Here is a 14241-nt window from a genome sequence, read left to right on the forward strand (position 1 = left end):
ACTTTTACTAAAGAAGCTCTGTAGAGCTCCCCTAGCTGTGACCGGCCCCTCCGGGTATATTTCCTAAACTAAGTCTGGTAGGAGGGGCATAGAGGGAGAAGCCAGCCCACACTCTCAAACTCTTAAAGTGCCAATGGCTCCTAGTGGACCCGTCTATACCCCATGGTACTAATGTGGACCCCAGTATCCTCTAGGATGTAAGAGAAAAATAGACTGTGCTGGCCAAGTCAATTTTCACTATGTAGCTGGAAAAGTAAAAGCATTCCCCTATTTAAATGAGTTAGTCAAAATCGTCCATAGCCAAAATCGCTTGCACACTTAAGGGCCATACACACTACATGACTATTCTGGCCGATATGGCAGATAACGACGATTGTGAACGATACATCGTTCACATAGTCTAGTGTGTATGGCCCTACAAATCAACGATGCGCACACCCACAGTCGTTGAATGGAGTCGCGGTTGGCCGTGCAGAATGCTCAATGTGAGCAATGTCACTTGTGACATCGCTCATCACGGCATGCGTGTACAGAGCCGCGAAGAGCGAGGTTCACGATGTGACATTGTTCCTCCTCCCCGGCAGGGGCTCCATTCTAGCTGAGCCGCTGATGGGAGCCGCATGATGCTCAGTCACCGCTCAGCGTCTCCGTTCGTCAATGTCATAATTTCTCCCACTGAAGTGTTTTTTTTCCACCCACCCCTCCAATTTCCACTGTGCCACCAACTTAATAAAAAAATCATTATAATGGGTACATAAATAATATATACAGAGTGATTCAAAAGTCACAGTACCTCCTTTTGTTTCAAAAACTGTGCAGGAAGTGGGAAAACTGAATACTCCAATAAAGTATGGGTGAGGTGAGCCATCTTATTTGGTATGTACCAAACATGGGCGCCATCTTGAAACTGGCCATCTTGAATCTAAGTCAGTTTATTCAAATAGAAAGGAGGTCGTGTAACATGTCAATTAACAACAGAATTTACTGAAAAGTGTATTGCTGCAAACAGATTAGAAATAGCAGTTATGGTTCATAGGTTACAACACTTTTTTTTTTGCAAGTAACTGAAGATGGCTTTGACAAAAGAGGAGAGATTTTAGGTCATTTTGATGTATGGAGAACAAAGTTTTCATGACATAGCTGCAGATTTTAACAACCGGCACCCAGAAAGACCTCCAATTTCACATAACACTGCCTAATTTCCAAATTCCAAGAAACTGGGACTGTGGCTGACAAGTAATGGAGTGGTTGTCCAAAAAGTGCTACTGGTCTTTCTGGGTGCCGGTTGTTAAAATCTGCAGCTATGACACGGAAACTTCGTTCTTCAGACATCAAAATGACCTCAACTCTCTCCTCTTTTGTCAAAGCCATCTTCAGTTACCTACAAAAAACAAAACAAATGAGATTTATGGTAAGAACTTACCGTTGTTAAATCTATTTCTGTGAGGTACACTGGGCTCCACAGGGAATGACATTGGGGGTGTAGAGAAGGATCTTGAGCCGAGGAACCAACAGGCTAAAAGCTTTGACTATTCCCAGAATGCATAGCGCCGCCTCCTCTACAACCCCACCTCCGTGCACAGGGGCTCAGTTTTTGTTAACCAGTCCAATGCAGTAGCAGGTAAAAGAGATGACAACCGTTAGTTGCCACATACACCACATTCTCACGACAAAGTGTCAGCGGCTAATGCCATACCAACCCAAAGAAGCTAAGTGCGTCAGGGTGGGCGCTCTGTGGAGCCCAGTGTACCTCGCAGAAAGAGAGTTAACAACGGTAAGTTCTTACCATAAATCTCGTTTTCTGCTGCGGGGTACACTGGGCTCCACAGGGAATGACATTGGGGATGTCCTAAAGCAGTTCCTCATGGGAGGGGACGCACTGTAGCGGGCACAAGAACCCGGGGTCCAAAGGAAGCATATTGGGAGGCGGAAGTATCGAAGGCATAGAACCTAATGAACGTGTTCACTGAGGACCATGTAGCCGCCTTGCACATTTGTTCTAGGGTCGCACCACGGCGGGCCGCCCAAGAAGGTCCAACAGACCGAGTAGAATGGGATTTGATGGTAGCAGGAGCTGGAAGGACAACCTGTACATAAGCATGTGCAATCATCATTCTAATCCATCTGGCCAGGGTCTGCTTGTGAGTAGGCCAGCCACGTTTGTGAAAACCAAACAGTACAAAGAGAGAATCAGACTTCCAAAGGGCTGCAGTGCTCTTCAAATAGATACAAAGAGCCCGTACCACATTCAAAGACCGCTCTTTGAAAGACAATTCAAGAGAAGCAAAGGCCGGAACCACGATCTCCTGATTAAGGTGGAAAGAAGACTCCACATTAGGTAAGTACCCGGGGGTGTTCTAAGAACCGCACGGTCACGGTGAAAAATCAGATATGGGGACCTACAAGACAAGGCATCCAGACCAGACACCCGTTTAGCAGAGGCAATAGCTAGTAGAAACAACACCTTAAGAGAAAGCCACTTAAGGTCTGCAGAGTCAAGAGGCTCAAACGGAGACCCTTGTAACGCCTCCAGAACCACCGGCAAATCCCAAGGAGCCACAGGTGGGACATAATAGGATTTTAATACCTACCGGAAAATCCTTTTCTCTTAGTCCGTAGAGGATGCTGGGGATGCTTCAAGAACCATGAGGTATAGACGGGATCCGCAGGAGACATGGGCACTCTAAGACTTTAAAAGGGGTGTGAACTGGCTCCTCCAGACTCCAGTTATAGGAACTGTGCCCAGGGAGACGGACATTTAGAGGAATAGGATTTAATTTTTTAAAAACTAAGGTGAGATACATACCAGCTCACACCTCAAACACGCCGTACAACATGGCATTCAACAACAACGCATGCAACGGCATGACTAACATCAGACACAGACTGACTGAACTCAACACAACATGTGTGTAACCATAACCAATAACTGCAGATACAGCCCGCACTGGGACGGGCGCCCAGCATCCTCTACAGACTAAGAGAAAAGGATTTACCGATAGGTATTAAAATCCTATTTTCTCATATGTCCTAGAGGATGCTGGAAATGCTTCAAGAACCATGGGGTTTATACCAAAGCTCTAGAACGGGAGAGTGCGGATGACTCTGCAGCACCGATTGACCAAACAAGAGGTCCTCCTCGGCCAGGCTATAAAACTTCGCAAAGGTGTTTGATCCCGACCGAGTAGCAGCTCGGCAAAGCTGTAATGCCGAGACCCCTCGGGCAGCCGCCCAGGATGAGCCCACCTTTCTGGTAGAATGGGCCTTTACCGATTGCGGTAACGGCAATCCCGCGGTAGAATGAACTTGCTGAATCGTATTACAGATCCAGCGTGCAATAGTCTGCTTGGAAGCAGGAGCCCCAATCTTGTTTGGGAGCCCACCGGACAAACAGAGCCTCCGTTTTCCTAATTTGAGCCGTTCTGGCGACATAGATTTTCAAAGCTCTGACCACATCGAGAGACTTCGATTCCGCCAAGGCGTCCGTAGCCACTGGCACCACAATAGGCTGGTTTACGTGAAACGATGAAACCACTTTTGGCAGAAATTGTTGACGAGTTCTCAACTCCGCTCTATCAGCATGGAAGATTAAATAGGGGCTTTTGTGAGACAAAGCCGCCAATTCAGATACCCGCCTTGCAGATGCCAAGGCCAACAACATGACTACTTTCCAAGTAAGGAATTTCAACTCAACCTTACGCAAAGGTTCGAACCAATGAGATTGCAGGAACTGCAACACCACATTAAGATCCCATGGTGCCACTGGGGGCACAAAGGGAGGTTGGATGTGCAGCACACCTTTCACGAAGGTCTAAACTTTTGGAAGAGAGGCACATTCTTTCTGAAAGAAGATTGATAAGGCAGAAATTTGTACTTTATTGGAGACTAACTTTAGGCCCGCATCCACACCCGCTTGTAGAAAATGGAGCAAACGCCCCAGCTGAAATTCTTCCGTAGAAGCATTCTTGGATTCACACCAAGACACATTTTCTCCAAATACAGTGGTAATGCTTCGCCGTTACTTCTTTTCTAGCCTGAAGTAGTGTGGGAATGACTTCACTGGGAATACCCTTTCGGGTCAAACGCAGCAGTGGTAAGTCCTGATACACGCACGGTCCTTTCTGTAACAGATCCTCTCGTAGAGGAAGAGGCCAGGGATGTTCTATGAGCAATTCTTGAAGATCTGGATACCAGGCCCTCCTTGGCCAGTCTGGAACAATGAGTATCGCCTGAACCCTTTGTAGTTCTTATGATCTTTATCACCTTTGGAATGAGTGGGAGTGGAGGGAACAAATAGACCGACTGAAACACCCACGGTGTCACCAGGGAGTCCACCGCTATTGCTTGAGGGTCCTTCGACCTGGAACAATATCTCTGAAGTTTCTTGTTGAGGCGACACGCCATCATATCTATGTGAGGAATTCCCCAACGACTTGTCACTTCTGCAAAGACCTCTTTGATGAAGAGCCCACTCTCCTGGATGGAGATCGTGTCTGCTGAGGAAGTCTGCTTCCCAGTTGTCCACTCCTGGAATGAAGACTGCTGACGGAGCGCTTGCATGTTTCTCCGCCCAGTGAAGAACTTTTGTGGCCTCCGCCATCGCCGCTCTGCTCTTTGTTCCACCCTGGCGGTTTATGTACGCCATTGCCCTGACTGAATCAAGACGGGCAGACCGCGAAGAAGATGTTCTGCTTACAGAAGGCCGTTGTAAATGGCCGTTTATTCCAGAATGTTTATGTGCAGACAAGCTTCCTGGCTTGATCATTTTCCCTGGAAATTTTTCCCGTGTGATTGCTCCCCAGCCTCGGAGACTTGCATCTGTGGTCACCAGGATCCAATCCTGAATCCCGAACCTGCGCCCCTCTAGGAGGTGAGAACTGTGCAGCCACCACAGGAGAGAGATTCTGGACCTTGAAGAAGGGATTATTTTCCGGTGCATGTACAGGTGAGACCCGGACCACTTGTCCAACAGGTCCCACTGAAACACTCTGGCATGGAACCTGCCAAACTGAATGCCCTCATAGGCCGCCACCATCTTCCCCAGCAACCGAGTGCATTGAAGAATCAACACTCTTGCCGGTTTCAGAATCTGTTTTACCATGTTCTGTATTTCCAGAGCCTTTTCCACTGGAAGAAAAACTCTCTAATTCTGTATCCAGAATCATACCCAAGAACGACAGTCGTGTCGTCGTAACCAACTGTGATTTTGGCAAGTTTAGGAGCCAACCATGGGGGTCATTCCGAGTTGTTTGCTCGTTGCCGATTTTCACTATACTGTGATTAGTCGCTTACTGTGCAAGGTTCGCAGAGCGCATGCGCTTAGTTATTTTACACAAAAGTTAGGTATTTTACTCACGGCATAACAAAGCTTTTTCATCGCTGTGCTGATCGTAGTGTGATTGACAGGAAGTGGATGTTTCTGGACGGAAACTGCCCGTTTTATGGGAGTGTGCAAAAAAACGCAGGCGTTCTAGTTGCAAAAAACGCAGGAGTGGCTGGAGAAACGGGGGAGTGGTTGGGCAAACGCTGGGTGTGTTTGTGACGTCAAACCAGGAACGAAAAGGACTGAGCTGGTCGCAATGGCTGAGTAAGTCTGGAGCTACTCAGAAACTGCTAAGAAATTTCTATTCGCAATTCTGCTAATCGGAATCACCCCCCATGTTGCTGCAGAATGGTCAGGGAGAGCGTAACTTTTTCAGTAATTGCTCCTTTGATCTTGCCTTTATCAGGAGATCGCCCAAGTACAGGATAATTGTGATTCCCTGCTTGCGCAGGAGAACCATAATTTCCGCCATAACCTTGGTGAAAATCCTCGGAGCCGTGGACAGGCCAAACGGCAACATCTGAAATTGGTAATGACATTCCTGAACATCAAACCTCAGGTAAGCCTGATGTGCAGGATACATGGGAACGTGTAAGTAGGCATCCTTTATGTCGACCGACACCATAACATCCCCCTCCTCCAGACTGGAGAACACTGCTCGGAGAGACTCCATCTTGAATTTGAATTTTTTTAGATAGAAATTGAGGGATTTTAGGTTCAAAATCGGTCTGACTGAGCCATCTGGCTTCGGGACCACGAACAGGCTCGAATAAAAGCCTTCCCCCTTTTGTGACGGGGTACCGTGACAATGACATGATTTTGACACAGCTTTAGTATTGCAGCGCATACTACCTCCCTTTCTGGAAGAGAAGCTGGCAAGGCAGATTTGAAAATCGGTGAGGGGGCACATCTTGAACCTCCAATTTGTACCCTTGGGCTACTATTTCTAATACCCAAGGATCTAGGGCCGAGCGAACCCAGACCTGACTGAAGAGTTGGAGACGTGCCCCCACCGGTGCGGACTCCTGCAGAGGAGCCCCAGCGTCATGCGGTGGATTTGGTAGAAGCCGGGGAGGACTTCTGCTCTTGGGAACTTGCCACAGCCTGTGACCTTTTCCCCCTTCCTCTTCCTCTCGTAGGAAGGAAGGAAGACCCTCGTCCTTTTTTGTATTTATTGGGCCGAAAGGACTGCATCTGATAGTGGGGCGATTTATTTTGTTGTGCAGGCACATAAGGTAGGAACGATGACTTACCCGCGGTAGACGTAGATATCAGGTCAGTGAGGCAGTCACCAAACAAGACACTACCATTAAACGGCAGAGACTCCATAGTCTTCTTAGAGTCAGCATCAGCATTCCATTGATGAATCCACAATGCCCTCCTAGCAGAGACTGCCATGGCATTGGCCCTTGATCCCAAAAGGCCAATATCCCTCGCAGCTTCCTTTAGATAGGCTGCAGTGTCCCTGATATGACCCAGTGTCAAAAGCACGCTATCCCTGTCCAGGGAATCTCTCTCAGATGACAAGTTATCTGTCCACTTTTGAAAAAGTCACATGGTATGTGACGAAATGCGTCAGGACCCCGCCTCTTCACACACCTTGCTCAGGTGCCACATCAGGTGTTACTCGCACTGACTAAACTGGATCTCCGTCTGGCTGCTAATTTACTGAGAGCGACCGCTGGACGATACGCCTCTACAGTCAGCTACCTTACAAAGTAATCCTCTTCCCCTCGCCGCTGCATAGTGGATGTGGGCATTGCAGGACTGACGGCCGGGGACGCCCGGCTCTCGACCAGCCCACAGGGAGAGGTAACACCATCTGCACGTTATGCCTGATGATTACAAGCACTCCGCTACTTGGAACTGTCTGTGCTGCAGTGCACCTATTCTTAGCCTAGCCACGGCTGACAGTCTGCGGAAAACAGAGCTTTACTACCATCCTGTCCTTTTAATTGTTATACACAATTGCTTTTTTAATTTAATAAATATAACACATTTTACACGCCGGCTCTTTATCTTTATCATCTCCTGACATACAGCGCAGCCTTCCTTTCTTGTCCCACTTTTCAATAGCACTACTCACCCATTCCAATGCAGCGGCAGGCCTGAGCAGCATACCTGTAGTGACATAAATGGATTTTAGTGTATTTTCCTGCTTACGATCCGCAGGATCCTTTAGGGCTGCCGTGTCAGGAGACTGAAGCGCCACCTTTTTGGACAGACGCAATAGAGCTGTGTCCACCGTGGGTGTTGACTCCCACTTTTCCCTGTCCCCAGAGGGGAACGGATATGCCACTGGAATTCTCTTGGGAACCTGTACATTCTTGTCAGGATTTTCCCAAGCTTTTTCAAAAAGCTCGTTCAGTTCATGAGAGGGAGGAAATGTTACCTCAGGTTTCTTTCCCTTAAACATACAGACCCTAGTATCAGGAACAGCAGGGTCTTCCGTAATATGTAATACGTCTTTTATCGCCACAATCATGTACTGAATGCTCTTAGCCAGTTTAGGATTCAATCTGGCATCACTATAGTCGACACTGGAACCAGAGTCCGTGTCGGTATCTGTATCCGCTATCTGGGTAAATGAACGCTTTTATCCCAAGGGGGTCTGTAATTGTGATAATGCATCCTCCATGAATTTTCTCCATGTCTGGTTCTGAGACTCAGATTTATTTAATCTCTTATTCAACAGAGTCACATTTGCATTCAAAACACTCAACATATTTACCAATCAGCCGTCGGCGGTGCCGACATGGTCACTTTTCTGTCCCCCCTCCAACCTCCTCCGGGGAAGAGCACTCAGCCATGTCGACACACGCGTACCGACACCCACAACCACACTGGGGCTATAGGGGACAGACCCACAGCAAAGCCTGTTAGAGAAACACAGAGGGAGTTCTGCCAGCTCACAACCCAGCGCCTATCCCGGTACTGAAACTATTAAAATAAAGCCTCAGACCTGTTAGCGCTTTTATATTAATAAAACAACACCAAAATACTGTGCCCCCCCCCCCCCAGTTTTGCACCCTGTTACTTGTACAGCAGTGTAGGAGGTCAGGACTAGCGTCTCTGCAGCTCTGTGAAGAGAAAATGGCGTTGATTAGAGCGGTGACTGCTAAGCCACGCCCCCTCAATGGTGCGCTTCAGCCCCGCTATTTTTTTTATACTGGCGGGGGTCCGGTTTTTAGTGCCCAGGCACTGTAAGCCTCTTTTGCCAGGTTATTGAGGAATCATGCAGCCCAGGGCGCCCCGCCTGCGCCCTGCATCCTGTAGTGCCGCTGTGTGTGTGTGGGAGCATGGCGCGCAGCGCGGCCGCAGGGCGGTACCTCAAAGCAGTCACTGAAGTCTTCTGATCTTCTTCTACTCACCCGTCAAGGGGGGTGACGGCGCGGCTCCGGGAATGAGCATCTAGACGTACCTAGCGATCAGACCCTCTGGAGCTAATGGTGTCCAGTAGCGTAAGAAGCAGAGCCTTGAAACTCACAGAAGTAGGTCTGCTTCTCTCCCCTCCCCTGTTGCCACCAGGTCTCCCTGAAAATAAAAATAAAATAAAAACCTAACATAAGTCTTTTTCTGAGAAACTCTGGAGAGCCTCTCGGTGTGCATCCAGTCTCACTGGGCACAGAATCTAACTGGAGTCTGGAGAAGGGGCATAGAGGGAGGAGCCAGTTCACACCCCTTTTAAAGTTTTAAAGTGCCCATGTCTCCTGCAGATCCAGTCTATACCCCATGGTTCTTGAAGCATTCCCAGCATCCTCTAAGACGTATGAGAAAAGGAGGTTGAATCCGCAACACCATGAGTGAACGTATAAACATCAGGTAAGGTCGCAATTTTTCTCTGAAACCAAACCGACAAGGCAGAAATATGAACCTTGATGTAGGCTAGACGAAGGCCCAAGTCCAGGTCCGGTTGTAGAAAGGCCAAAAGTTTGGCCGTACTAAACTTGTAAGCGTCACGATTGTTAGAGGCGCACCAAGAAAAGTAAGAATTCCAGACCCTACGATAAATCCGAGCAGAAGCCGGTTTCCGGGCCTTCAACATGGTTTGAATGACCGCCTCAGACAATACTTTGGCCCTCAAGACGGAAGCTTCAAGAGCCACGCCGTCAAAGCCAACTGGGCTAAATCCCGATATACACAGGGGCCCTAAACGAGGAGGAGATCTGGGCGCTGCCGAAGTAGAAAGGGACGCTCTATCGGGAGACCCTGAAGGTCTGAGAACCAATGCCGTCTGGGCCACGCGGGAGCGATCACAAGTAGGATTCCTCCTTCTTGCTTGAATTACCTTATTACTCTGGGCAGGAGTGACACCAGAGGGAACACGTATGGCAGCCAAACGTTCCATGGAATTGCCAGTGCAGCCACGAACGCTGCTTGAGGATCCCTTGTCCTTGCACCGCAGACCGACCTTGTGATTGTGTCGAGACGCCATCAGGTCCACTTCTGGAAGGCCCCACTTGTCCACGAGGAGTTGAAACACTTTTGGATGGAGGCACCACTCTCCAGCGCGTACGTTCTGACGACTGAGAAAGTCCGCTTCCCAGTTTAGGACCCCCGGAATGAATACTGCCGATATGGCTGGCAGATGGCGTTCCGCCCACTGAAGAATCCTTGATACTTCCCTCATTGCCATGCGGCTTTGAGTGCCGCCTTGATGATTGATGAACACCACCGTGGTGGCGTTGTCTGACTGTACTTGAACATGTCTGTTCTGTATCAAGTGCTGGGTCAAGTTCAGAGAGTTGAACACCGCCCGAAGTTCCAGAAAGTTTATTGGGAGGAGAGACTCCTCCCTGGTCCACCGACCCTGAAGGGATTGTTGCTCCAACACTGCGCCACAACCTCTCAGACTGGCATCCGTCGTCAGAAGTACCCAGTTGGAGATCCAGAAGGGATGACCCCTGCTCAAATCGATGGTTCTGCAGCCACCAGCTTAGTGACAGACGCACCTCCGGAGACAAGGAGATCATTTGCGACCTGATCCGGTGAGGCAAGCCGTCCCACCTGGCAAGAATCAGTTTCTGCAGAGGGCGGGAATGGAATGGAGCGTACTCCACCATGTCGAAAGCAGATACCATGAGACCTAGCACTTGCATTGCCGAATGTATCGACACTTGCGGACGAGATAGGAGGCATCAAATCCTGTCCTGAAGCTTCAGGACTTTCTCCTGAGACAAGAACAATCACTGGCTGTGAGAGTCCAACAACGCCCCCAGGTGCACCATGCTCTGAGCAGGGACCAGGGAAGATTTCTTCCAGTTGATGAGCCACCTGTGGGCATGCAGAAACCAGATAGTCAGATCCAGATGGCGTAGCAGAATTTCTGGGGAATTTGCCAGGATCAACAAGTCGTCCAGATACGGCATGATCCTGACCCCTTGACGGTGGAGTACAGCCGTCATTACCGCCATGACCTTGGTGAAGACTCGCGGAGCCGTGGTCAAACCCGTCCGTCAAGGCCCGTTCCGTCATGCAGCAGGCTTGTCAGTTTTGGAAGCAGGCTTATTGGGTTTGGAAGTGCGAGCCTGTTTCGGGTACGCCTGACCCTTTGCATTTCCCTGAAGGACGAAAGGAGCGAAAGGAAGTACTCTTAACCTTCAGTACCGAAGGAGCAGTACTAGGTAGACATGCTGTTTTAGCAGAACCTAAAAGTCAGCCACTATCTTGTTGAGGTCTTCTCTGAAAAGAATGTCTCCCTTAAAAGGGAGCACCTCCAGGGTTTTATTAGAGTCCAGATCCACAGACCAGGACCGCAACCAGAGAATCCGGCGAGCCAAAATGGACGTAGCAGAAGCCTTGGCCGACAGAATACCGGCATCAGAAGCCGCCTCTTTAATGTAATGAGAAGCTGTGACAATATACGACAGACATTATCTAGCATGAACAGAAACGTTGGAAGGCAGCTCAGCTTCCAACTCCTGAGCCCACGCTTCAATAGCCTCTGCAGCCCAAGTCACTGCAATGGTGGGCCGATGCACAGCACCAGCTTGGGTGTAAATCGCCTTTAAACAACACTCCACGCGCTTATCCGTCGTTTCTTTCAGAGACATGACTGTAGTTACAGGCAGAACTGAGGATACCACCAGCAGCGCCACCTGCAAATCCACTGGCGGGGGTGTTTCCCAATTTTAACTTAGCTCCACCGCGAGGGGATAGCGAGCCAGCATCTTCTTGTGAGGCGTGAATTTCATTCCTGGATTTACCCAGGATTCCTGATGTCAAGTAAATGGTCAGAGTGAGGTAAAACTTGTTTAACCACTTTCTGACGTTTAAATCTGTCCGGTTTCTTAGAGGCACTATCAGGCTCTTGGTCATCAGCAATTTGAAGAATTAACCTGATAGCCTCCAACAAGTCAGGAACATCCACCTGTGAAACAGATTCCCCATCAGAAGCATCAGAATCAGTGTCTGTGGGGTCAGTATATACGCCATCCTCATCAGAGGTGGTGTCTGGGACGTTAGTGGATTGTGAGGAAGTAATAGCCCGCTTAGAAGACCCCTTGGTCTTAGGCGGACGAGGGTGAGATTTCTGTTTAGTCAGTGATTGGTTCAATTGCTGTAACTGAGTGGACAGTTGATCTGCCCATGGCGGATTAACTGCAGGGACCATAAGCGGTTGTAATTGTAATTTGCTCTCATCCATTACCAGATTTTCATTCACCAGTTAGATCTGGCAGATTATCTGCCAGATAATTGTATAGTGTGTACCTAGCTTTAGTCAAAATTACCTACTGCCAGTTCAATGTAAATCGCTCAGTCAAAATCGCTCTGTGTGTATGGACCTTTAAATGTATTTTGCTAGATAGCTTATCTAATCCATGGTAAAGGTTAGAAAGGCCACATTCATATTTACATAAATAATATTTGGGTGTATTTAAATTAGAAGGAAACACAAGGCTAGAAAGACATTAGCCTTTAAATTAGCTCATGCATATATACGATATTCTCACATATTAACATTCATTATATCTGTACAGAAGTTGTAGATGTGGAAAATGTGAATTTAGGAGAAAATATGAAGTTGTGACAAAAACATAGCCTACATATAAATCACAGCAGGGAAAATTCAACAATGATCACTCCATTCTCCTGCACATCTCTATTATAACCCTCCCAACACACAGCCTAAACCTAACCCCCCAACCCCCCCCCCCCCCACCTTCCCGCAACCTAACGCTCCACCCCCCGCTGCCTAACCCCCTCTAACGCCCCTCCCTCTCCCCACAGCCTAACCCTACCCCCAGCACCCGGCTGCATTATCCCATATTTAAGAACTGTTAATAAACAATAAAATAATAAAACGCTCAACAAGCTCACATTTTCCTTATATTCAAATTGCCTTTGTTTAGCACTTTAAATTCCCTTATTAATGGTTTGCAGATACTGCAAAATGTCATACCTTTGTTTGATCATTCAAACTTTCACTTTTAAGATCTTTTAACAGCTCATCCAGAAAACTTTCTGCTGCCGTGTTGGATAAATAAGATTTAGGATTGTAACAAAAGGATGACACATTCTTGGTCCAGCTGACATTGTTCCTCAATGACATGGTGCTGAAGACGTAACCAAATCAGAAAATCACGTGAGACCTGTAACAATAAAGTGTCAAAAATACGCAACACAAACATAATGAAACACTAAAGCGGGGTACATAGTTTTGTGTTAACTCGGCAGATCAGATTAAACACTCCTGATCAGCTGAGTACCGTGTACTCGGCTTGACCTTTACACACTGAACTAGAAATAGCTGTGTGTATGGGCTTCTATGGAATCGGAAGGTCAGCATCTAAAATATTAAACAGCACATAAGATGCGACCTCCTGATCCTGACCATTGCAGGAGCATTTTAAGACGTTTATTGGCTAACACTCCTGCATACACACCTATACAATTGTTGCGCCGATCATCAGATGTCTGTTGAACGGGCCGAAGACTGTATAGGTGAGTACCCCAGCTTTACTTTATACTAGTAAAATGATCAACCCAGACACATTTCTGGACTGCTGATATACTGGTCCTGTGCAAGTGCTGCAGAGATCTCTTTACTCCAGCCACAAACTTGTCCCATCTTGATCTGATCCATTTGGAGTGAAAGACCCAGGTTTTCCATGTGCATGACAGAGATGGAACAGACCATCCAGGATTATTATATATAGACTAGTACAGAGGTTCCCAAACGCAGTCCTCAAGGCACCCCAACAGTCCAGGAGTTAAGTATATCCATGGCTCAGCACAGATGGTAAAATCAAATGGACTGAGGTGCTAATTAAGTCACCTGTGGCCGAGTATCAATAGATTTAAAACCTGGACCATTGGAGTGCGTTGAGGACCGCGTTTGGGAACCTCTGTACTAGTAAAAGGACCATCAGTCCGCTCCCTCTTTGCTATATACTTACCCCTTCCAGGCACAGTGGTCCTCCATCCAGGTCTATGCCATGACTTACTGTAGTGGAGACGTTAGAGGGAGGAAACATGCAAGAGACTGGACAGACCTTAGCAGATTATTATATAGCTATAACTGTACGGGATAACTCAGGAATAACTATGGAATATGACCACACTATTCACAAATCTATACATAAATTCATTTGTCCTATAATTAACATAGAAATCCATCTAACCTCATAAATATCACGTCTCCCATCCCCCTTCAAGTCACTAAAATGTGCCTTATTGAATGCACACTCTGTTTGTAACACAGCTGCCATGCAGCACTGTCACATATTGGTCTCCACTTCACACACACACCTCCAGGCCTGCTAATATTAAAAGGCGGTGGGGTTGAAATATTACTGTCCCAATTTTTCACATACACAGTTCTAGCTCAGGTTCCATCACTCACAATCACATCATTTGAAGTTCACTATCAGGATTTTACCCCTTCTCTCTCCATGTTGCAGCTATCTATCGCCCTC

At 47.7% G+C, this 14241-nt stretch overlaps 1 protein-coding gene across 2 annotated transcripts in view; it reads right to left on the minus strand.

The window, feature by feature from the left end:
- The window catches only part of AP5B1 (adaptor related protein complex 5 subunit beta 1), a 65249-nt gene that overhangs the window by 30308 nt on the left and 20700 nt on the right, over nucleotides 1–14241 (minus strand). Inside the window, exon 2 of one of the 2 annotated variants that reach the window (XM_063942956.1) lies at nucleotides 12726–12915. The exons of the other annotated variant lie outside the window; for it this stretch is intronic. Within the exon in view, the coding sequence (XP_063799026.1) occupies nucleotides 12726–12875 (150 nt within the window). The 5' untranslated portion in view covers nucleotides 12876–12915. The remainder of the gene's footprint in view (nucleotides 1–12725; nucleotides 12916–14241) is intronic. 2 annotated transcript variants of the gene reach the window in all.

This window comes from Pseudophryne corroboree, chromosome 10 (genome assembly GCF_028390025.1).
Source record: "Pseudophryne corroboree isolate aPseCor3 chromosome 10, aPseCor3.hap2, whole genome shotgun sequence".
NCBI classification, from domain to species: Eukaryota; Metazoa; Chordata; class Amphibia; order Anura; family Myobatrachidae; genus Pseudophryne; species Pseudophryne corroboree.